Source organism: Oryzias latipes, chromosome 9 (genome assembly GCF_002234675.1).
Source record: "Oryzias latipes chromosome 9, ASM223467v1".
NCBI classification, from domain to species: Eukaryota; Metazoa; Chordata; class Actinopteri; order Beloniformes; family Adrianichthyidae; genus Oryzias; species Oryzias latipes.
The window spans coordinates 18,586,999-18,611,672 of record NC_019867.2 but is presented as its reverse complement, the minus strand read 5'-3'; the positions used below and the strand labels follow the sequence as shown (position 1 = coordinate 18,611,672).

General features: G+C 39.0%; 1 protein-coding gene across 4 annotated transcripts; it reads left to right on the top strand.

The window, feature by feature from the left end:
* The first annotated feature begins 1 nt into the window (after position 1).
* LOC101159200 (transient receptor potential cation channel subfamily M member 6) lies at positions 2 to 24,260 on the top strand. 4 transcript variants are annotated; one of them, XM_023958588.1, is made up of 41 exons: positions 2 to 309; positions 2,155 to 2,234; positions 2,438 to 2,476; positions 3,227 to 3,416; positions 3,701 to 3,914; positions 5,340 to 5,464; positions 5,572 to 5,743; positions 5,842 to 6,016; positions 7,070 to 7,193; positions 7,278 to 7,350; positions 7,444 to 7,544; positions 7,753 to 7,887; positions 8,518 to 8,571; positions 8,665 to 8,799; positions 8,903 to 9,028; positions 9,240 to 9,511; positions 9,736 to 9,964; positions 11,399 to 11,551; positions 11,675 to 11,830; positions 11,976 to 12,104; positions 12,311 to 12,562; positions 13,391 to 13,565; positions 14,321 to 14,435; positions 14,521 to 14,717; positions 15,000 to 15,132; positions 15,332 to 15,770; positions 18,508 to 18,828; positions 18,903 to 19,173; positions 19,533 to 19,600; positions 19,748 to 19,850; positions 20,007 to 20,050; positions 20,148 to 20,212; positions 20,294 to 20,319; positions 20,423 to 20,473; positions 20,663 to 20,728; positions 20,841 to 21,139; positions 21,268 to 21,350; positions 21,433 to 21,638; positions 21,745 to 21,796; positions 21,892 to 22,004; positions 22,730 to 24,260. In XM_023958588.1, the coding sequence occupies exons 1-41, from the start codon at positions 250 to 252 to the stop codon at positions 22,798 to 22,800; spliced, it is 5,892 nt and encodes a 1,963-aa protein (XP_023814356.1). In that variant the 5' UTR covers positions 2 to 249; the 3' UTR covers positions 22,801 to 24,260. The 4 variants fall into 4 exon arrangements, 3 of the variants coding, with proteins under 3 accessions (XP_023814356.1, XP_020561734.1, XP_023814357.1); XR_002873873.1 differs by having other exon boundaries at positions 3 to 309; positions 19,533 to 19,630; positions 21,892 to 22,653; XM_020706075.2 differs by having other exon boundaries at positions 3 to 309; positions 19,533 to 19,630.
* Positions 24,261 to 24,674: the final 414 nt, after the last annotated feature.

Genomic DNA, 24,674 nt, shown 5'->3' with positions numbered 1-24,674 from the left:
CTAAATGAGCAGGTTCCCGTTCATCACGGGGGTTTTCATTCATCACCTGTGTGTTCAGTGGGTTTCTGTGCCATTAAAAAGGGTAATGAGGTCATAGAACGTCGTTGACCGCTACGGAGGTATAAACAGGTTTTAAGAAGGAGGTCACGAAGTCCTCCAGGCTTCTTGGAAGGCCCGGCGCCCTTTGGACCTGCGGCTGATAAAGGAGCGGCCTGCCGGGCGGAGGAATGATGAAGCGGCGGGGTTTGAATGAGGGTCGACGGTAGACCTCAACACTTCTGCGTGCTCCATCTGAACGATACAAACATGGTAAGTTTGGAAAAAAAAAAGGTGGTGCTGCATACAGATCACTTAGGATTTTTATTTTCAGCTAGTTTTTAGAATGTATCCATTTAAGACAGAAGCAGGGCGATTTATTAACTAATTAGCTAATTGCTAACTTTGATGTTAGCTAAGTTTAGCTGTGGTTTGAAGTTTTAGCCAAAGGTTTATCACCTGGATAAACTTTAGAAGCGAGTTAGCTAGGCAGTACAGCTGAATAATAAAACGAAATATGTCAAATGTATCATATAGTACGGTGGCCGAGAACAGCCATTGCAGCAAAAAAAAAAAAAAAAAAAAAAAAAAAAAAAGCAACTGCAAACAAAAATTAATTTGGTATGCCGAATAAATGTTTGAAGTAAAGTAAAGGCAAAAAAGTATTGGACTGTCTCAGATATGTTGAGGCGAACTGGGTCTGCAAGTAAACATAAAAATGGGAATTATTTCTTGATATTTGTATTAAAATACAAATCTTTAAAAAAAAATAAGCTAAATTAAAAACAACACAAAAACCCTAATTCGGATTAAACCACAAAGAAAAAACGAGTGGTATAATATTCTTAATTAAAATATTGACAATTTAAAATAAACCAATATTTCATTTAATATGACCCCCCCCCCCCCCAAAAAAAAATCTCATTGAATTTATGTTAAATAAATATTTTCACATTTTTTTAAGTCATTTCGGATAAGATTTGCCTTCTTTTTAAATATTTGATATTGTACCTGTACTTTTTAAATCTTTTAAACTTTCAATTCAGTTCATTTATATGTATATATCCCAATAGCAATAGTCATCTCAATAGGCTTCATACTGGTAATTGCAAAGTAAACATTAAATCATAAGGAACATGAAGTCATAGAATTCAAAAGGCAAACTAAACTAAACAGACTAAACTTAACTGGGCATCCCTGCCCTTAAATTTGAAATTGAATTTTAATTTAGAAAAACCTGAAACTAACATAAGTGTTAAGTGACCTTATGAAAATCTAATGCAACGTGTTTATTCAGGATTAAACTATGTCGTGAGGGTTTTTTAGTGAAACTGAACTGAAAATGTGTCGAACACAGTTGAACATTTTCCTTCATTATTATTCTGGATAGCTGCATGTTTGCAGAACACTTTGGTTGTGAATAAATTAATTTAAACATTTACAAAACCATAATAACTCTGGAATGATTAACTTAAAAGTATTTTAACCTTTTAGTTGTTTGTTTATTTTATTCTTAATGTTAAAAGTGGCTGCAATTGTTTTACATGGTTCATATTGATTCTTTCTATATATTTATTTTTGTTAGAGAATCTGTTCCTATTCAGAACCCAGTGAACAAAATGAGCAGCACTTTGTTTAGTATTTACGCTGGCTGACTGTAAGTGGGAGTACACCAACTTTCCAATTATGTGAGCTAATCTCAGGAAGGGGATGTTTGTGTGCTTCCTACCAACTGTGCTTTCCTCTGTGAGGCTATTGTTAAACCTGGCTGAGAAATTGAGCAAAGACTTAACAAAAACAGGGAAGGCATGAGGAAAAAAGAAATCTCCAAAGCTAAATAAGGGGTTGGCTGTTATAGCTCAGGTCCTGTCTGCATTTTGTTGCGTGTGAGGCTGCTGCTAGGTGTTTGTGTTGGGAAGGGGTGACATTTGACTCCGTTAGGATCTAGGATGTTTTACTGGCACCACTATGAGTTTTACAGGAAAGGTCACTTATTTTTTTTCATTCCTTCTTAACAATAATGTTGTTTTTATTTATTTCTATTTTTGAACGAGGATAAAACAGCCCCCAAAATGTGCAGCTTCATATCTAATCCAGAATGCTTTTTTTTTTCTTCAGTCACGAAAGTCTTGGATTGAAGAGACCCTCTTCAAGAGGGAGTGTGTGAGGTTCATCCCTTCTTCATGGGACCAACACAGGTAAATCTGTCTTAGGAAAAAAACCTAAAAACCAGCTTTACTAATTCTTAGAAACTAAGTTATTTTAATTTGTAGCCAGCTTAAAATGCACAGCAGTTGCACAAACTTTTTTTTCAGAGAAAAAGATGCTTTACAATTCACCCCTGTGTCCAGAAAGAAAAGCTGACTTATTATTATTTTTTGTCATTTCCTCTTTCTCACAGATGTGTTCCAGTATGTCAAATATGCCAAAACTTGATCAGGTATTGTATACCCTCTTGATTTTATGTATGCATTACTATGATGATTTCACTCTGACACACTTTCACAAGAGCTGCATTTCTGTGAATTCCCCCTGTTTATTACTGTGCACATTTTATGGTGCTTTTACTCTCTACCTACTTTTTTATGTAAACTTTTTTTGGTGATTACTTTTTGCTTGACTCACACATTTCTGAAGCTTTAGCTGAACTGTGGGGCGACCGAAAAAATAATGACAGAATCCGAAATAATATTTGGTGGTTGGAATTGTGTCATTAAAAACACAATCAAGTGGAAGAAAACAAACTCAAGGACAAAAAAGGGAGGGGGAGAGGAAGGGTGGGCAGCAGGAAGAAAGGAGGAGTTGTAGCGCTTTCATTTGTTCAGTGAAATGCCTCTTTGGTGTTTATCATGAGGCTGTGCTCCATCCATGATCCATGCATTTTTATTTTCTTGTTTTAATGCCGACATTCCTTAGTAAGAGTGGTCATTTTGTTTTTTTGTCTAGCTTTTTGAATAGTAAAAAGTTGCATTTTTTAGTCTAAAATAGGTTTGACCTTTGCCAAGTTTTTTTTGTGTCTGATTATATAACCTTTATTGAGCACTCTTCACACTGCTTTACAATTTGCTCTAACAATTTATCTTAAAAACATTTCTTTTGGCAATGCTCAAAATCCTTTTTTTAGTAAAACTCCAGCTTCAAAGTGAAGAGAAGGTTGAAAAGTTTAACACAACCTCTGTGTATCTCTTAGGTGTTGTTGTGGTCGTCTCGTGGGGGAACATTCCTGGCAGGAGTCTGTTCCTCCATTATCTTTCTATGCTGCTTCTGGACAAGAGATGGAAGAGGACTGGTCCATCGAGGTCCATACTAGAGCTAGTCCCACCAATGCTTATGGGACCATAGATTTTGAAGACACAGCCACACGAGTGTGTCGAGCCAAGGTCTGTAATCGTAATGACTATTTGTTTCATTAGTCAAAGAAATTTGTTTGATCAGCTCTTATTTGAGTATTAGAAATAAAAGTTCAGTGTTCTTTTACAAGCTACAACCCAAATTCAACCTTTCTGCGTTTAGACAGAGGTTTAGCTTCCTGTGGTTGTCTAAACTTTGGTTTGTTATGGTATAAAGAGACTTAATTGAGTTGTATAATAGCTGAGATGCTATCCACAGTTATGACAAAACAGTCACTGAGAAGAGCTCAAAGAGCAGTTCCATGTATTTTCAGTACGTTCGTGTGGCTGTGGACTCCAAGCCAGAAGCTTTACTGCAGCTGATGCTGAGGGAATGGCAGATGGAGAGACCCAAACTGCTGCTGACGGTCCAGGGAGGCACAGAAAACTTTGTCTTGCCCCCAAAAGTTATGCAAGCCTTTAGCAAGGGGCTGATTACTGCTGCCCTTAGCACAGGGGGATGGATACTCACCGATGGGATTAATACGGGTAAGTAAGAAAAAGGTTTGCGGTTCTTTTTTACCTAAAAATTACACTGGGCATCCGCCAATGCCCCAGTCTACTGTTGAAATGCCTAGACACTGTTAACCAGTTATGTTCTAAGCTTGAGTTCTGCTCATATTTATCCACCTGAATGCAAGAACTTGAATAGTTTTAGTGTCCGATCTTAAAGGGCCTATATCATCCAAAATCCGGTTTTTTGGTCGGATTAGAAATCAACCGTCCACATGGGCCTAGAATTTCCTTTTCCGATTAGAACAAACGTTTACATGGTCGCACTTTCGGTCGGAATAAATCATTTGCACATGCCCAGTTCTGTTTCTGAAGAGGAAATGACTCCCGCTGTAAACAAGTGGAGCTGCCACATGCATAAATGTAGCAGCTTTGTAATATATGAGATGATCTTCTTAATGTGCTTTTGTTAATGTTATGTTTATAATGAAGCACCTGTTTGCTCATCATTTTATTTTTAATCTGTGTGGTTGGAACTTTTTTGTGGCAGAACGAAGCCGGAAGAAGGGTTAGGTGAAGGCTAACATGTGCTAACAACAACATTTAGCCTAGATGAACATAAAATCCATGCGGGAAATGCTGCAATCTGCATCATAGCTGTACGTAATTATGTGGGAATAACATCAGCCTTTATTTTGTCAGGACACGACTGGAAACACAAATCCACGTGATTGTTTCAACAGTTCTAAGGACTGAGCGGCATTTCTGCTTTGAAAAGCTCACACAGTGCCCCAAAGCCGCTGTGTGAGCTGGCCTGAGCTCTGCTCGGAGAAGGGAGACATGGTTCTCCTGAATTCGGCTGGTTCACATAGAACTGCGGGATGGATGGCAGTCCGAAGTCTCCCACACGTAACAAAGCATCCTCCCCTCCTCTCCCCTCAAACACAAAGCTATAAGTCCAGCTGCTCTGCTCAGAGATACGGTTCACTCCGTCCAATGGCAGCCAGGGCACGAAGCGCTCCTCCCCGACGCCCCCCGTGAGGGGTGTCAGAGAAGATAGGAAGGGAGAGTCAAGGAGCCCGTGGGACGAGGGCGGAGCGCAGAAGCGTCCGCGCCGGGCGTCAGCGGAGCAGCCAGTTAGTCTTGTTTGAGCTCCAAAGCCTTCTCTGGAGCGAAACATCCGTCTATGCATGACGTTAAACCAGAGCAGTAGTGATACACGATCGGAATGGACTGTTTACATGCACAACGATCGGATCAACAATTTGCACTACCCACCTATCTCGATCGGAAAGAAATTTTGATCCAAACGAGTCTGATCGGGGCAGAATATTCCGAACGGCGTGTTTACATGAAGCATTTTTCTTCCGATTAGGCGTTCATTCCGATTACTTTTGTCCATGTAAACGCAGCTATTGATGTTCCTAAAATGTGTCTAGCAGCTCTTTACATTCTCTCCAGGTGTGTCTAAGTATGTAGGGGAGGCAGTAAAAGTGTTCGGAGGCCACGACCTGAGAAAGAGAAACACAGTTGGGATCACGCCATGGGGAGTGATTGACAACAACATGGACCTCATAGGCAGAGATGTCAGTACAGAAACTGTTATTTGTTGCTGGGTTATAAGGTCTGATATGGATGTTTTTCTGTGAAGATTAGTCTTACCTTGTGCCCTTTTTTCCCCACAATGGTTCAGGTGTTCAAGCCCTACCAGCCGCTGGGAAATCCCTTGAGCAAGAGAGTCTGTCTCAACGGTTTTCATTCCCATTTTCTGTTGGTGGATGATGGAACACTTGGAAAATATGGCTGCCAGCAGGGCCTTCGGAGGAAGCTGGAAAAACACATCCAGCAGCAGAAAATACATCCTCGTAAGTGTTTGTGTGGGTGCAGAACATGCAGAAGAAACGGGGGCTTCATGTGACCCGACACCCCCTCCCCACACACACACCTCTTGTCTTGTTTGCAGGATTGAACCAAAGAGTCCCTATGGTGTGTGTTGTGGTGGAGGGAGGTCCCTCCATTGTTTTCACTGTGCTGGATTATGTGAGCAGTGCACCCCCTGTGCCGGTGTTTGTGTTTGAAGGATCTGGAAGAGCTGCAGACCTGCTCTCTTTTTTACACAAGCAGACTGCTAACGACAGGTATTTTAATAAACACGGTCCAGATCTAGTGTGGCAGCTGTAAAAGCCTCATGTTATGCATATAAAGTCCGTCAAAGTCCACATGGGACGTCAAAGTCTCTGTCTTGCTTATTATTTTGCCAATAACGAGCAAAAAGAGTTAATTTTTAAGGATTAGAAATGAACTTTTTCTTTTGACTGGTGCACAGCGGAATAGCATTTGTAGGTTCCTAACTTCCCACCAAATGCAACGATTGCTTATAACTGCATCTTACTGATTTGTTACCTTGTTACTTGCTGTCATTAGCTGAGTGCTAACAGATGCATCCAGCTGAGAAAACTGTGTTTTAAGGGGGAAATCAATACTTATCCACTGTGCTTGTGATATCCTTGGACAACCTACACATGACATAACATTTGAGAAGAAAATTGACGTAATGACAATAATGTGTATTTTTATTAGTGGAAATGATGATGAATCATATTTAGAGAATTACATTTCAACCAAAATCTGCTGTGTTAGTTATTTTATCAAATAATGTCGTGTTTATAGAAAATAGGGAAGACATTGATACTTATCTGGATATTTCAATGCCTTTTAAGGTTCTCTGGTGCAGAAGCATTTTTTTCCAACTTGATGCATGGATTTGTATTTAACTGCTAGTTGTTTGGATTTTATAAATTTCAGAAGTGACACAGCACAAATAGATCATAGAAGATGCTGTTAAAAAGATGGGGTGAAAATCTTTTATTCTGGTACGAAAACAGTTTTTTGCATATCCACAAGAAGATCACTTTTACAATAGAAAATCCTACTTAATAAGAAAAGGCTCATCCCATAGTAGCCAAACACCTAAACTCACACATCTACTCAGAGGGATGTGAGGCTGTGCATTGTAATTCCCATGTTTGGACCAAAACAATAATAATATTTCAGTTGTGGGATTGGCCTCACGACTACAGTCTTAAATGTTTATAAAGAAATGCATGCGGGAGAATAAACTCCAAATGTTATGCACGGGGTGTGCAGAAACTGATTAGAAATGTGGCTTTGATTCTGCACCTCTCATTAAGGCAGTTGGATGCTGACATTATAGAGGACTTCCTCACCAGAATTGGAGATGAATTTGGAGTGGAGAGAACTGAGGCGATTCGTCTTTACTCCGTCCTCCAGCAGTGTATGGAACACAGAGAGTCTGTGAGTCAAAACACTTTAGGACCAGTCAGAAGACACAGTATTTAAACATGCAGGCTCCTCAAAAAACACTTTTATGTTCAACAGATTACAATTTTTGACTCTGAGTCAGACGATCAGATGGCACCAGATGCAGCAATTTTAAGTACTACACTCAAAGGTACATTTTCTACAGTTGTTTTTAGTTATAGACTTGATCTCTGCATAAAAGAGAGATTACAGTGTGCATTTTTTTTCATTGAATAAAACGCAGGTACTAAAGCCAGTCCAGCAGAGCAGCTAAATATGGCTTTAGCTTGGGACCAAGCAGACATTGCACAGAAAGACATCCTGGTGTATGGACAGCACTGGCCGGTAAGTGTGATCAAGGCAAAGACAACCTGAGGCTCGGCTCAGTTTAGTCGGGTTTGTTTTCCGTCAACATGCCTGTCATAAGATGCTTATTAGCACTACACCATGGTCACATTTTTACTGAAACTACGTCTCTCAAAGAAAAAGAAATGAGCGACAGCTTGGAACCTAAGAAAAGTAATTTTGATGTTCATGTGATTTGTGTTTGCAGGTTGGTTCCTTAGAAAAAGCCATGCTTGATGCTCTGGTGTTGGACCGTGTGAGTTTCGTCAAAATGTTGATAGACAACGGCATGACCATGAGCCACTTCCTCACTGTGGAGCGTCTGGAGGAGCTTTACAACACTGTAATTATTATGTGGTTTTTGGCCTTTTCTCACACTTGTGCTGTTTTTAAAATTTTGATTGAGAATAGAAAAAAAGTGCTTCTCTTAAACAAACATTATTGAAGCGTATATTTAGTTAGGAAAAATTTGTTTAAAACTTTGTTTAAATTGTGTTTTGATATGCTTCAGTCCTCAGCTCAGGGTTCCCCAGCCCTGGGCCTTGAGGAACACCGTCCAGCCTTTTTTTTTTTAAGCCTACCCCCCTCAAACATACCTGCCTTTGATGGCTGCCATAATCAGGCTTCAGCAGAGCTTGATGATGAGGTGAATCAGGTGGGGTTAAGCAAGGTAACGTGGAAAACAGGCAGGACTGTGTTCCATGAGGATTGGATTTGGGAAACACCGCCTTACCTCACACTTATTTGTACTAAAGGAATAAATTCCAATTTTGCTGGTTTTTCTCTAAGCACATAGTTTTGAAATGGCAGCAGTTCCCACATAAAGTATTTTAAAAAGTTTAGTTTGTCTTTTTGAAACCACAAATCACTTTAGCCTTTCTCCACATGACATTTGTCTTCTGTGTGTTATTGCCTGTTAGAGGGACCACACATTTTCAGTTTGTTTTCCAATAAAAAGAATGTTATTTTTCAGCCACTGGGCCAGACTCAGCGCTTCCTGCAGCACCTTGTTGAAGATGCAAAACAGGCCAGTTGTTTACCTTGCGTCTTAAAATTTGTATTTGTGTTTTTCCTCGCTTGCATATTTACTATGTGTCTTTTTGTGTGTTTGATGGAGTAGACTTCTCTTCCAGCCGGTTACCGTCTTTCTCTTATTGACGTTGGCCTGGTGATCGAATACCTGATAGGAGGAGCGTATCGCAGCACCTACACACGAAAACACTTCAGAGCTGCGTACAGCCGCATGCAGGACAATGTCAGTATGGATATTTATTCATTGATGTTTTCTATACACCCTGTAAAAAAAAAAAAGAAAAAAGTTCAAATCTGTTCAAATTACGGTCTGCACTGGTTTGTAGGACAGAAGATGGGACAGTTCTGGCTCTTTTTCTAAACAAAGGCTGGGACTGAAATCAAACTCCCGGAGGAATGGAAGTCGTCAGGACTTGCAATTCTTTAGAACTGCTCAGCCCTACAAGCGCAAGGTGGAGTCTTTTTATTTGAAAATCTAGATAATTTGAAAATAAATCTGCTTGAATAATTCAAACACAAAGGTCGCTATTAAAAGTCTATCAATGTGTTTTTAACTGTCTCAGCTAGGTTCGACCTGGAGAATAAAACGTATAGTTTTACACACTTAAAATGTATTTATGTATGTCTTTATCCATCCCCCTATAACCACTTGTTTGTGTCTAGGATCAAGATGCGACCCCTGGGAGCACTCGAGACACGAGGTTGAGCTCAAGCCTTGGTGACGCTTCACTGCAAGTCCTTTTCAACTTCAACGACCTCTTTGTCTGGGCGGTCCTTCAGCAGCGGCAGCAGATGGCACTATTCCTGTGGCAACACGGTGAAGAGGCGCTGGCACGAGCCATCGTGGGCTGCAAGCTTTACCGCTCCATGGCCTTTGAAGCACGGCTGAGCAGCATGTATGACAACATTGCTGAAAAATTCAAGGCAGACTCACTGTAAGTTATAAAGTTTGCATGAAATAAGTAGACTTGTTTGGAATTTAGCCTTTTTTATTATATATTGAAGGCATTAACCCCCCCCCAAAGAAATATTTGGATGTTTTGTATACATTTCCATTAAAAAAAACAACAATGTGCACTTCTATTAGTTGACCAGGATATTAAAATGTTATGGAGATTGTTATTTCAGTGCAATGTTTGATGTTTCTTTTGTGTTTCAGTGAGTTTGGTAAGCTGGCCGTGGATGTGTTGGATTGTGCGTTTCGACAGAACGGACAAATGGCAATGAAACTGTTGACCTCAGAGATGGAAGCATGGAGCCACTTCACGTGTCTGCAGTTGGCAGTGTCCTCGTGTCACAGACCGTTTGTCTCACACTCATGCACTCAGACCCTCCTCACTGATCTCTGGACGGGCCCCCTTAACATGAGAAAGAACTCTTTTATGAAGGTAAATGTCACTGCAGTTTCATTTGAAATGAAATGCTCCAAAAAATCTGATATTTTTTAATGCAAAAAGGGGTTTTCTTCAATAAGAGTTTGAACACCTGTGACACCGATTTTTCTTCCATATCTGTATCACTAAAACACCAGATAACACATCAATCCAGTCAGTCTATAAATGTCACACAGATTTTTGTGCAGCACACAGAAAAAAAGAATAATCCGGTTTGGTGTAAATAAAAAAAGAAAAGCTTTTTTAACTTTCAGACTCACTCCAATAATCTTGATCTATTTTCCCAGTGGTCTTTTTATCAAGATTATGCCAATTTAAGCCAAAATCAAAAAACCTCTGTCGTTTTCTACAGCATAGTTTTTGCTGAGCGGCAGTAATTCTTTAAAATTTAGAAGTTATGGGTAGAACTTTTGGTGTGGATCAAGCCCACCTCCACTTCCCATCACTCATCTGTTTACGTGCTGTCACGGTAGCTTACAGCCCCTCACAACCCCAACCTAACATTACCAGTGCATCAAAGGTGGTGAGTAATTTTGGAGCTGCACAGTTTTTAGCCAGATGCCAGATCAGATGAGGAAAACCTGGACGTACATGGATCTACTTTTCTGCAAGCGAATGCATAAAAATGGAATGGAACAGGGAGCTTGTGGCCCGCCGGTTGCACATATTAGCTACAAGCTTTTTCAAACTACATTCTTAGTCCGATTCTGATTCACAACGATTTATATACTCAGACATGCAATTTTAATCTTTATTTTCATTGTACATGTACTCCATCATTAAAAAAATGCAACCAGAACTTATTAAGAACTTTAACAAAAAACATGATTTTCATCAAAGTGGGTCTTTTAAAATAGGACTAAAGGGCCTATATAATGCCTTTCTTAAGCCTTTCAGAGTAAACTATATCCCTATATGTGATAATATATTACCTTTGGTTTACTATAGAACAAGTTTTTATAATGAAGCACAAGTTATTTTTGGCTAATTCTTTTACCATAGTAAGTAAGACGACTCGATCTCTGGGGCACCGGCTTTTGCTTCTTGTGAGAGCCGCCCATTTCATGTCAACCTGGAGCCCCCTGGCAGCGTGTCTGCGTCTCACCCACCAAAACAACCAAACTTTTGAAAAGATGGATGTGTTTATTGTCCATATAAAGGGAAAGTGTTCTTGCTGATCACTGCTGATCATCCACTGGTTTTCGTGGATTGGGAGGAGCTGGTGCTTAGAGCGCAGGTTTTCAGAGGAAAACTCAGAAATGCTCAAAAATACCAGTTTGGGGTTATTTTTTGTGAGGATTTAAGATTATAGTACACTTAAAAATCTCAAAAAGTGGATTTTGCATGATATCTAACCCCATTAAGTTTCAATGATTTCTTGATAGTTGTGCAGACCTCCATGACACACTTTCTCTCTGTTTGATAAAGATAATCTTGAGCCTTCTTCTGCCCCCTGCCATCTTGCTGCTGGAGTTTAAAAGCGAAGCGGAAATGTGTCATGTACCACAGACCCATGAGGCAATGCTGTTTGGGCTTGACTCTGTCAAGTCAACTCCAGTTCCTCAGGCTACTGCTGACCTGGTAAAGTGCCACTGGTGAACATACTGTATCTAGCTCTGTTCTCTACTGTAAACCACTCTTGCACTGCTTTTTATTTTAATGTTTGAACTCTTCTCTCCTGTGCTCCTCTCTGTTTTCTCTTAGAGTCATCATGATGCAGAGCGGGGCCTCCCTTTTTATGAGAAATGTCTTGGTCCTCTGTCAAGATCTGTTTCCACTATAACGGTGCAGTGGCTCCCCTGGATCACAAGAATCTATGATTTCTACACAGCTCCTGTTGTCAAGTTTTGGTTTCACACAGTAAGTGGAGTCCATCCCCTTTAGTTAAGGGGAAAAAAATATTCTTTTAACTTATTTCACATATGATATTTGTCTTTAAGATTGTGTTGTATTTAGAGTAAACTATTATGGCTATTTCTGAACCTATTCTCCTTTTTATTTTTAGATGTCGTACTTGTGTTTTTTGATGTTATTCTCCTTTGTCGTCTTGGTGAAAATGGAAAATCGACCCAGTATTCAAGAGTGGTTGGTCATTTTCTACATTGTGTCTACTGCAGTGGAGAAAACCAGAGAAGTGAGTGTTCCAGCAGGGAGCGATGGTTCCTCGTTTCAGTTTAAGTTAGTTAGTAGCATGTAGAGAAAATACTGAAACTGCTCAGTCTGATAATATTATCTATGATAAAATACAACATTTATTTAAGATTATGTAAAGATAGCAAAGTAATACATTGTGATGCCACAATAAACAGTAGAGCTTTGTATGTCTCTCTTGTCATTTAGGTTTTGATGTCTGAGCCGAGAAAGTTGAGGCAGAAGCTGAAGATTTGGTTCTCAGAGTACTGGAACATATCTGATTTTGTCGCCATCCTTCTTTTCCTGGTGGGGTTTGCATTGCGCTGGCACCCTGATCCGTACAGAACAGCAGGGCGCATCGCTTACTGCCTGGACATCATTTTCTGGTTCATCAGGGTGTTGGATCTGCTGGCTGTCAATCAGCACGCTGGCCCTTACCTCACTATAATCACTAAGATGGTGTGTACAAAGTGGGCTTGCTTAAAAAAGATGAGAAAAAAGGTTAAAAAGAGAATTTAAAAAAAGGCAAACTGACTAAAAAGTGAATGTATAAAATTGTATACTTAATTAAGACTAATACAAAAATAATAGTGATAATTTACATACATTTATAGGTTGTGGTGGTGGGATTGTCACTTTTAAGTTTGAAGTTCCTGCTTCACTCCTGTTTTCTCATGAGTGGAGTTTTTTTTTTTTTAATCATGGAGTGAATCTCTACCCCATCTTCCCCTTTCACACCCAAACCATGTCTAAATAGTTTGGTTATGGATTTTTATTTATTTATTAATTTTTTTAGGGAGCATTTTTTAAAATTCCTCTGACAAGTGAGCAACTGTTTAAGATGTCATGCTTTGATGTACCAGTGGTCTGACTTGCAGAAAATTTGTACATTTCAACTTTAGTATTTTTAAATCTGAAAAAAATATATAATTTTTCAAACAATATTGTTAGTTTAAAAATGTAGAGATTCCTCATGCCTATATTCTGAATATCCATGTATGTAAAGCTTTGAAATAAATGAAACATGTTCATGTTTTTTTTCTATAGACAAATGTCTTTTAGGGACTTCAAATAAAGCTAACAGACTAGCATTTTACCTAATTTAAAGTGATTATTTATATTTTCTTATTGTAAATTGGCCTGCTGCATTTAAAAGTTTAAACAATTTATAAAAGAGCAGAGGAACTTGACACAGTCAAGTCTTTTATTCTTTTAGTCTTTTGTGCTCTGCTTGCCTTGAACTGCCATCGCCATGAGCATTTGTCATTCCCTCTGCTCTGTTTCCAGACCAGTAATATGTTCTTCATCGTGGTGATGATGGCTATAGTGCTGCTGAGCTTTGGAGTCTCCAGAAAGGCCATCCTGTCACCAGACGAGGAGCCATCGTGGAGCCTGGCTCGAGACATAGTCTTCCAGCCTTACTGGATGATCTTTGGAGAGGTCTACGCAGGCGAGATCGATCGTACGTTGTTCAGAAGAAAATGCAATCTTTCTTATTTTATGATGCACAATATACACGCATTTTTTGAAGTTTTTTTTTATTTGAAATGGTCTATTTCAAGCAGTCAAATAAGAATAATGCACAAAAACAATACAATCATCAGTTATACATTCATACAATAACGAATCAAACTTAGGATATTTAGACATAGTAATAAATATTGCTTGAAAGGGAGTGGAAGGAAGCAAACTTATATCATCCCACCCCGTTATACCGTAACCATTTTATTACATGATTTATCATTATCTGGTTAACATTAAATGTATTAAACTTGTGGCTTGTCTTAGAAAGATTTGAACATTTTTCAGAGAATGAGCTTTTGTAAAACCTGGGCCAAATTAGTAGAAGTAGAATGATTTGATTTCACAATAAATTCAGGTTAAAAGTGGCTCTAAAAATTCTAGAGCTTTTCTCTAACTTAATTCTGTCTGCAAACCATCATAAAATTTTACCTTTAATACGCAACATAAGAAAAAAATGTGTAGATCATTGAAACCTAATATGATGGTACACAGAATTGCACTATACCTTTATTAGGAATTGTAAAAGAAAAATGGACTAAATAATTAGTTCTTTGATCTGATCAGATCTGTAAATTCGAGCAGCTGCTGAAGAATTCATTTTCACATTTGAGCTCCAATGCTGGATTAAATCTCTTAATCTGTGCGGAAATATGAGTTATTATGTCTCAAAATCATATTTTTTTGTTTTGACAGCATGTGCTGGTGGTAATTCATGCCCCCCTGCGTCCTTTCTTACATCATTTCTCCAGGCCGTCTATATGTTTGTCCAGTATATCATCATGGTCAATGTTCTCATAGCCTTTTTTAAGTGAGTATATGTTGTAAAGTAGATTTTTCTAAAGGGTGGGCAAGAATTTTTAAGTGCATGTGTTGTTTTTTTTCTTGTTTAACAGCAACATCTACTTTGATATGGCTTCAACATCGAACAAGCTATGGAAGTATAACCGCTACCGCTATATAATGACCTATCAGGAGAGGCCATGGCTGCCCCCGCCTCTAATCCTCCTCAGTCACATGGCTCTTGCTCTGCGATGCATCTACTGGAAGTTATTGGGAGACACTGAGCCGGGAGAGAGAGGCTCAGGGCTTAGTGAGTATCACAGCATATATGTTTGTTTGTTGGTTAAAGAATCAGGTTTATTATGTTTTAATTGCACACATCAGGAATATTTATTCAGTTGTTTGATCTCCTAAATCTTCAGTACAGACAACATTTGTGACTATAGAGAGGAAACATATGTATACATTTCCATACTCAACTACAGCTTCTAACCATTTGGGTGCACTAAGCATAACCTTTGAATTTGGTTTTAATTTTTGAAATCTTGTTCAAACTTTTCACAGTAGAAAAATCCCTTTCTGTCTTCTTTAGAACTTCATTTAGGCCACGAGGATCGAAAGAAGCTTCATGAATTTGAGAAAAAATGTGTTGAGGTGTACTTCCACGAGAAAGACAGAGATGTCCAAAGTAATCAAATCAAGAAGATCAGAGCCATAGCTGAAAGGTTTGATTATAGATTTTCATTTTACAAGTGCTTTGCTTTCATAGATCACACGTTGGTACAAGTCATTGTCACAGTTTCTACTTGCTGGGATTTGTTACACAGTTTTAAAGGCAAACAGGGAAAAATTATTAAACAAAGAAAGAAAATAATTCTTAATCATTAACATCAGGTAATAATTGTATGTTTTATCTTCTACCAGAGCAGAAGAAATGAGTGTGATGGTGGGAGAGATCTCCGAGAAGGTCAACTGTATTCAGCACAGCCTGTCAGAGTTAGACTGTCAGATGGGTCAACTGCAGGACCTTTCTGCTCTGGCCGTAGACACGCTCACTCTTCTCACTGCCTCTGACAGCCTCCAAAAGGAAGAGGCACGCTTGGCTCAGTGTCGCATCAACCCGACTTTGCAGCACGTCCTCCCTCACAGCTGGACTCTCCCGCACAGGAGCAACACCGACTGCGATGTCCCAAGTTTTCGCCGATTGAATACCAAATCATGCAAGAGTACACCCCCATCTTTGTTAAAAGGCTCTGTCGCAGCAGCAAGTAGAGTCGCATCGGTGGAGCGTCACATGGGATCCAAGGGAAGCAAGGAAGCAAAGCACAAAGACACTGAGAGGAAAGAAGAAACAACAACAGAGGTATCTACAGGTTCCATCAAATGTATTGCTTGGTGGCAGAAGATAAGATTTAGCAAATTTCAACTTATTTCCTACCAATAGTTTACAATATTTGAAAACAGTTAGAATAATTAAGAGCATATTTTTGTATTTTTGCATAAAGTCTGTTAGTACACTCAGAACTTCCTTTTTTCTTTGCAACTTTATCAGAACCCTAAAATGCATTCTTTCTGAATTTTTATTATTATTTCAAACTAAGTTTGCATTTTGGCAAGCTTTTTATAAACCCTTTACAACAATCACTCCAGAATGTTGTGGAAGAGTTAGGTCTAGCTTTTAAGCCATCTCAATGCCAGGCTCATTTCTAGTATTTGGAGAGTTTTTGAAGGGTTGAAACTTTGTGATGGTTGCCCCAAGACCTGTTCCTGAATATTACAGGTTTTTGCTGCTGCTTTAGTATCCACAGAGTGCTCTATCCTAATAATGGAGTTTTTTTGTTGTTTTTTTTGCTAATAATTCCATCCTGCAAGGAAGGGGGCTCCTTGCTTAACAGTTTGGATTGTGTATTGTGACTTGCAGACTTCCAGTTTTGCTTCAAACATTACGAAAAACTGCATGTGTAATTGCAAACGTGTTTTAAAATGGTGATCTTGGGATCTTCTGCCTCTTATCGCCAGACCTTTTCAACTTACATTTACTGTTCTGGGCTTCATTTGCAGAACTGTCTTTAAAGCATATTTATCTTTGGGGCACTAAACACTTTCAGAATGGCAGAGAGGCTCTATTTATTCAGTGGTGTTCACACTTGAGTGTTGTCATTCAAACATTTGACTACAGTGGTGGACAAAATTGTTGGTACCTGTCAGTTAAAGAAAGAAAGTCCACAATGCTCACTGAAATGACTTGAAACGTTCAAAAGTAACAATAAATTAAAATGTATTGAAAATTAAATAATCAAAATCAGCCATTACTTTTGAGTTGTTGATTAACAGAATTATTTAAAAAAACAAACTCATGAAATGGGGCTGGACAAAAATGATTGTCCCCATAAGTTAATATTTTGTTGCACAACCTTTTGAGGCAATCACTGCAATGAAACAGTTTCTGTATTTGTCAATGAGCCTTCTGCACCTGTCGACAGGTATTTTGGCCCACTCCTCATGAGCAAACTGATCCAGTTGTCTCAGGTTTGATGGGTGTCTTCTCCAGATGGCGTGTTTCAGCTCCTTCCACAGATGTTCAATGGGATTCAGATCTGGGCTCATAGAAGGCCACTTCAGAATAGTCCAACGCTTTTCTCTTAGCCATTCTTAGGTGTTTTTGGCTGTGTGATCTGGATCGTTGTCCTGTTGGAAGACCCATGACCTGCGACTGAGACCAAGCTTTCTGACATTAGGCAGCACATTTCTATCCAAAATGCCTGGATAATCTTGAGATTTCATTTGACCTTGCACAACTTCAAACACCCTGTGCCAGATGCAGCAAAGCAACCTCAAAACAGAACTGAGCCTCCTCCATGAGAGACAGTAGGGACTGTGTTTTTTGTTGTATGCTTCATTTTTGAGTCTACGAACATAGAGCTGATGTGCCTTACCAAAAAGCTCCAGTTTGGTCTCATCTGTCCAAAGGATATTTTCCCAGAAGCTTTGTAGCTTGTCAACATGCATTTTTGCAAATTCCAGTCTGGCTTTTTTATGATTTCCTTTCAACAGTGGTGTCCTCCTTAGTCGTCTCCCATGAAGTTCACTCTGGCTCAAACAACGAGGAATGGTGCGATCTGACACTGATCTACCTTGATCTAGGAGTTCACCTTTAATGTCTTTGGAGGTTGTTCTGGGCTCTTTGGATACAGTTCCAACTATCCGTCTCCTCAATTTGTCATCAATTTTCCTCTTCCGGCCACGTCCAGGGAGGTTGTCTACTGTCCCGTGGGTCTTAAACCTCTGAATAATATGTGCCACTGGGGTCCCTGGAACTTCAAGCTGCTTAGAGATGGTTTTATAACCTTTACCTTTATGATCTTTGTCTATAATTTTGTTTCTGATGTCCTGGGACAATTCTCTCCTTCGCTTTCTGTTGTCCATGTTCAGTGTGGTACACACCTTTTCACCAAACAGCGGCGTGACTATTTGTCTCCCTTTAAATAGGCAGACTGACTGATTATGGGTTTGAAAACAGCTGTGATGTCAATTAAAGGACATACCTGAGTTCATCATAACCCCCTGGGCAATTAGTTCTCAGTCTTTTATGGAGGTACCATCATTTTTGTCCAGCCTTATTTCATCAGTTTGTTTTTTTAAATAATTCTGTTTATCAACAACTCCAAAGTTATGGCTGATTTTGATTATTTAATTTTCAATTAATTTTAATTTATTGTTACTTTTGAATGTTTCAAGTCATTTCAGTGAGCATTGTGGACTTTCTTTCTTTAACTGAGGGGTACCAACAATTTTGTCCACCCCTGTGACCTCTGTGCATGGGAACAATATTCCCCTGGGTTCATAACAATTTGTTTTGATTAAGGTGTGCTCTAAAATTACAGCAGACCTGCCCCCAGTCCTTTTTGTCATTTATCCTCTGTAGCTTGTCATGCTAAAAACATTGTTAGTTCCTGTCTTTAAAAAGGGTTAAATGTATTTTTCTCCCCAAATTTTTCTTGCATTTCTGGTTACGGTCTATCTTCAAACTGTAAAGCTACACGATGGTAAATGACTTTTGTAGCTGAAGAAATCTGCTCTAAGACATCTTTCTTTCATAGGATTCTCATTCTGGAACTGCTGACTATCCCATTGAAAAGTTGTTGGGAGTCCCAAAACCTTCATCGCATGCCTCTGTTACTCTTTTCAACAATGGAAAAATTATTCATGAAGGTGAGAAGCATCAGACTCCATCTGAGTCCTGTGGATCATCCCGCTGCGAGAGTCCTCTTTCTCCAAGGGCTGTGGGTCCACCATCTCAAAGGTCCTGGGCATGTGACCCATATTTGTATCCAAGTGTGGCGGATACTTCCATGGAAGAGCAGGAAGAGTGTGACAGCGAAGAGCAAGATGACACACCGGAACACTTGACTGACTCAGAAGTGTGTATCGTTTGACATTTTTTTCAATTGTTCCTAAACATTTCTGTGTTTACAAAATTCTGTCTCTTTGTAAGGGCGATAGATTGCCATCCTTTGTGTCAAAACGCTCCAGCCAGTGGCGAAGACCTTCGATAGCTCCTCGGTGGCTCTATATGCCCAAAGAGCGGTTCTATAGCTTTAGTAGGTCTCTGTCATCCAGCATGGAGAATATAACTTTCTCTGGAGCACCTCTTAGCCCAACAAGAGGGTCATTTTTTACTCTTAATGAAGCAGTAAGCAAGGAGAGGATAAGAGGCAGGAGGGGCTTTAGGGATGATACGTGCCTGCCATGCAGCAGGAGCCAAGGTAAGATTGGTAAAACATTTTTTGTTTACTTTTTCTGGTGGACTCTTGATAATAATTCACTTCCAACACTGTTTTTTTGTCGAAGAAGACAGTTTTTGGGAACTGCCTCATTATCATGATAAGCTTTCTTTTAAATGTAGATTTTTTTTAAATGCCTCTTTTTTAAACTTTGTAAACTGGCCTTGGTCCAGTCACCTTTCTTATCAACCCCTTAGGGGTGGTGTTTGTGATCTGGGATGACCCGAATTTAGGGTGATCTGACTTGGTAAAGAAATCCACAAAGACTGAGTGAAGCGGAGTAGAGCTCAGTAGTCCCACAATTGTGTAAAAAGAGATGCGTCATTTCTGTGTTTTTGCAGAGTGGTCAAAATCCTCTGACTCCATCCAGGTCTCTGGCAGCAGAGAAAAGGGCCAAAGCAGAAAGACGGTAAAGATAAAAGAGAGCTCTTTTGATCCGGTAACTCAAATTTCTGTCGTTATAAGTTTCTACAGATGTAGTTCTTTAGTACATATTCTGTTTAGGTTGAACATTACATGAATTTCATAAATAATTATCTTTTCATGTTTTGAGTAGGAAGGTGTTCAACCTCATCTGCCTGATGCATCATGGAGAAGGCGTTCTAAGTTTATAGGAGAACCCACCTGTTGGTCAGCTTCAACCAGCCTCAGTCAGCTCAGTGAGTATCAGCAGTTTTGTTCGCACATTGAACAAGTTGTGTTCCATTTGCACAAGACAGGAAATGCAAACCAGGGCATTTTTGTTTTTTCAATTTAAAGTACCGGTAGGTGATGTGAAAAGTATTTTTGTTTGAAGCAATTTCATGTACTTTCAGACTTTGATTCACCAGACTTGATGAAACAAATGATTTCACATCAGGTAATGCTTTGCTTAATTGTGGGTGTATATTAGGATCATTATCTTAAATAGAAATATTAATGAGATGGATTTAGTTATTGTTCATTCGTCTTTTTAGGAGGTTTGGAGTCCCACGCATTCCGCCTGGAACAGCAGGGCTAAATCCATGAGTCGAAGATCCTCGTAAGTCTGACTTCTCTGAAATCCTCCATAGTGATCATTACTCAGAGGCTTTATTCTAAAAACGTGATGTTCCCATTGCAGTTTACAGAGTGGCATTCCACTTGAAGGTACTTCTGATGACACATTTGAAAAAACAAAATCTTGCAACAAAACATTTGTTTGGTCTGATTAAAAATATGCTGTTGTAAATTCTCTTTGTTTTGTTTGCAGTCAAAAGTCCATCTTTCCAGTCCAGTGAAAATTTGTACCCACACTATTCAGGTACAAAAGTATTTGTAGTTTGTTTTACATGTACACAGCAAGTTTTGCTTTTGTAGTAAAGTTCCTGTGAATTAATACAACTTTAGTTTAATGTTCATATGTGTCCATCACATAGGCTCCAGAGCAGAATACAATATTTTTTTATTTTCAACTTGTTTTGATCACAATCTTTTCTGTGCATTTCATCAGCCACAGAGAGAAACAATCTGATGAGACTGGCTCAAACCATCCCCTTCACACCCGTTTCCATTTTTGGTAATTGTTTTACAGATGTTTATTTTTCTGGTGGTATTCTTTAAAATAATAGATACATAAATAAATCTTAATTTAATTTCAAGCCTGTCCTCATTTTCTACACTTTCCCCAGGAGGTGAAGAGGTGAGCATCTACACCCTGGAGGAAGCCCCCTGTGACGCAGACGCTGACTCTCCTTCAGCCTCCGTTTGGTCTTCCAAAGGCCTATCTGCTATACTACAGCCCCTCTCCAGTGAGGAAGGCTCTCTGGATGGGGGTCTCCGGCAGGGCTGCAGGATGCTTTGTACCTGGGCAGAACAAGATATACTCAAACCTGGATTAATATATGTGGCGAAAGCCTTTAAGTCCGAAGTGGTGCATGTTTGGCAGAAGCACTTCCCTGGTAGCACTGCACTACAGCTTTGTTTAAGGGTAAGCATATCCAACCTCTTTAAAGTAAATGTAGGCAAAAGTGTTTCTTCTTTTGGTTTAGGTTGAATTAGAAAACAGTGAGGCTCTCATGTATCTTCATGTGGCTTTAATGTCTTGATCCTATAAAGGAGATCCAGCAGCAAAGAGCTGCACAGAAGATGATGCAAGTTTTCAACCAGATCAAACCTCATGACATGCATCCTACACCACGGTGCGTTGGTTGTCTCTCTATGTGTTTAGTCCTGCGTCCATAGATAGATACACATGTGATCACTTCCTTATCTATCCCCCAGATTTTTAGATGTATCACTGGTCCTCTGGCATTCCAATGGACAATGGCTGACCATTGAGAGAAACATGACTGGTGACTTCAGGAAATACAATAACAACACCGGGGAAGAGATCACCCCTTGCTCTTCACTGGAGGACATGCTGCTTGCTTTCTCCCACTGGACCTATGAGCACTCATGCAAAGAGCTCCTGGTGCTGGATATTCAAGGTCAAAGTTCTTGCCATATGTGGATACAATAATGCAAGTTATCTGATGTTTTTATTTTTAAGTTCCACATGTTGAGTTTTTTCCAACTTTTCCTTCTGGTTGACAGGAGTTGGAGAGGAACTGACTGATCCAACGGTCATCATGGCAGACGATCAAAGGTGGAGCCTCTACTAGATGTGTCATTGGAAAGCATTTATTATTCCTTATTTATGGATCAACTTTGACTATTCTGCTCTTCTTTTCTACATTACAGTGGTGGCAAAGGGGATTTGCTTTTTGGCCCCGATAACCTTGGAGTTGCTGCCATCAATGGCTTCCTGCAGAAACACACTTGTAATCTCTGCTGCCATAGACTTGGCTTAAAAGGTCAGCCATGTTTATTCATGAAAAAGGACACAGGAAAGAAGTAACAAGAATTAACATTAAATATTTGCTTTCTTTTTTTGTTGGCTGACCTGCAGATTATAGGAGTTTTTTTCCTCAACGCACACAGATTTTTGTGTGCACGTGTGCATATGTTTTTGTATGTCACCTCCATGTCGTCACTCAGGAGGCCAACTTGGCAAAGAGAGAAATCCCCAATAACTTCAGATGAAGAGAGCACACACCAGCCGCCAGCTAATTAAGCTACGCGCCTTCGTATATTTCTAAAACAACAGTCATGTTTGAGGCAGGGGGGTGGGCCTTGCTTTGTGCGTTTGTGCTGCACGGCCTTTGATTACGTATTAATCATGTCTTTGTGCTGGCAATGTGCTGCTGAGACATTAGCTTTGATTAGCTATTAATTAATGTCCCTGGGTAGACATGATACCATCTAGAGGATAACTGTGCTGAGAGAAACTGTGCTCAAAAACAAACAAGCTCAGCAAACAAACACAAACAGTCAAACGTAGTTGTTTTGATTATTTTCAAAGGTGCGTTGGTTCCTTTTCCTTTTCTTGTGTCCTCTCCAAGATTTCTCTAACAAATCAAACCAAATTATTCATGCTGGAGACACGGACTTCCTCCCAGTCCTGTCAGTATTCTCTTTCTTGTGATAATGACTGTGTTTTTGGAGTGACATATTGCTAACTGATGTTTCTGTTGTTCAGATTTGAGGACTCGTCCAACCAGCAGCGAGATCAGCAGTGAAGCAGGCAGAATATCAAGGAAAGAGGAATAAGCCAACAATAAAACAAGGATGTACCAGGAGAAGTAGGGAGAAAAATCAATTTTAATGCAGGCTTTTTTTTTTTGGTCTTTGGATTAAACTTTGTGATTCAAAAACAAAAAAATTACATTTCAGGTATTACATTTATTTTGTTTTAATACAGACTAAGAATGAAAGCCCTTTTCAAAACATTCAAACTGGTACGTCGTCTTTGAATTCACAACTTACTTATTATATTGTAAGTCCATCCAGCGCAGTAACTTCTGTGCTACAATAAAACAGGAATATTCAACAGTCAGAACACTAGGATCAGATGTTTATTCATAATGAATATAAAACAAAATTGCCTTAAATAATAAAAGTCCTGTTTAGTGTTGTTGATCCTTTACACTTTAGCTACAGTTGATTAGCTAAAGTCTGGCGCACTTGCTTTAATCTTTCTCACATATTCAGTTTCAGGTTGAATGGCTAACCATGAATGGTTAACTTTTGATCCGTAACGCCTAATGAAAAAAAAAACAAAATTACATTTAGCACTCCTTACCACAAACCAGAGTTAAAGCTGGGAATGAGTTCTACAAGTTAAAAACACTTGTACACTTTTTCCTTCTACCACCAGATTTATTGCCTTAGAATGGGGATATCAGGAAAATAGTTTTTTTTCTTTTTTCTTGATGGTATTGATATATAGTTCTGTCTGTATTGGTTATTTTACCTTGTAAAGAAGTGAAAAAAAGATCAAACATATTTTATTAAGTTATTTATCCTTATTTCTTAGCTTTTATGTCATAACAAAAAGGTACCGGTAGTTGTACTTTTTAGAACTTTTCAAAATCAGAAGATTCAGTCTGAGTATTTATAATCAAATATAGATTAAGTTTACAGTCTAATTAGGGCTTATGGAAATGATTGTTCATCTTTTATTAACAGTCCCAAAAAAAAGAAAGTAAACATGAAGTGCACTCATAAAATTTCTTTTATTTTTTTCTTCCCACAACAAAATGTCTACAAAAGCAATAAAATATAGAATTTAACAAAAATGACTTCAGACCTTCACATCATATATACATCTAACAGGAGGACTTACTAAGGCCCCTGCAAAGCTCTGAACTTCAACCAAGTCTTATCAATCAGTATTAGGTGTTTCTGACTCTACTTGCATACAAACACTCCTGAGCAGCAATAAAAAGCTACAGCAGAGGTTGTGGCTTTAAATCCAAGTTGGAGTTCAGAATACTGCAGAGTCCCCAGAAAATCAGAAAACCACAAAATGAAAAAAAATAAATGCATTGTAATCCAAACACATGTTCATTGGAGTTCTCCTTTTATGATTGGTTTTCTCTTGTAAACTCACAGTAAAGCATCTGTGCCCACTTATCCAATCCTTTCCCTCCTCACTAGCTATGGCACTTAAAAAAACAAAGACAATGTTTTTTTCTTCTTTTTTGAATAAATGTTTTTTTGTCTTATCATTTTGTCTTGTCAGTCCTGTGTAAAAGAGGTTCTGTAGCCCAAGATCCTTTCAGGTTTGGGAAACAGTTTGCTACATTTAGTTTTATATGCTCTTTCTGGGACGCGAAGACATTCTAAACAATAAATTAACAATTTTCAACACTACCCCATTTGTACACATTTGTAATGCATTAAGAAAGTTTACAAAACATTGGTACAACAAACATCTCTCTCTTTTTTTTTTTCAATGTGTTTTTTGTCTCACAAACACACACGCGCAGACTAGTTTTATTAGGAAAGGCTGATGGGGGTTTGGAGTGTATTTGACCAAGTGTATGAAATGCTTTTCAAATCGAGTGTATTAAAAACGTCTGAGCAGTTCGTCACAGACAACGACAATCCCTGTTGTGCGCTCTGTTATATGAAAGGCGTAT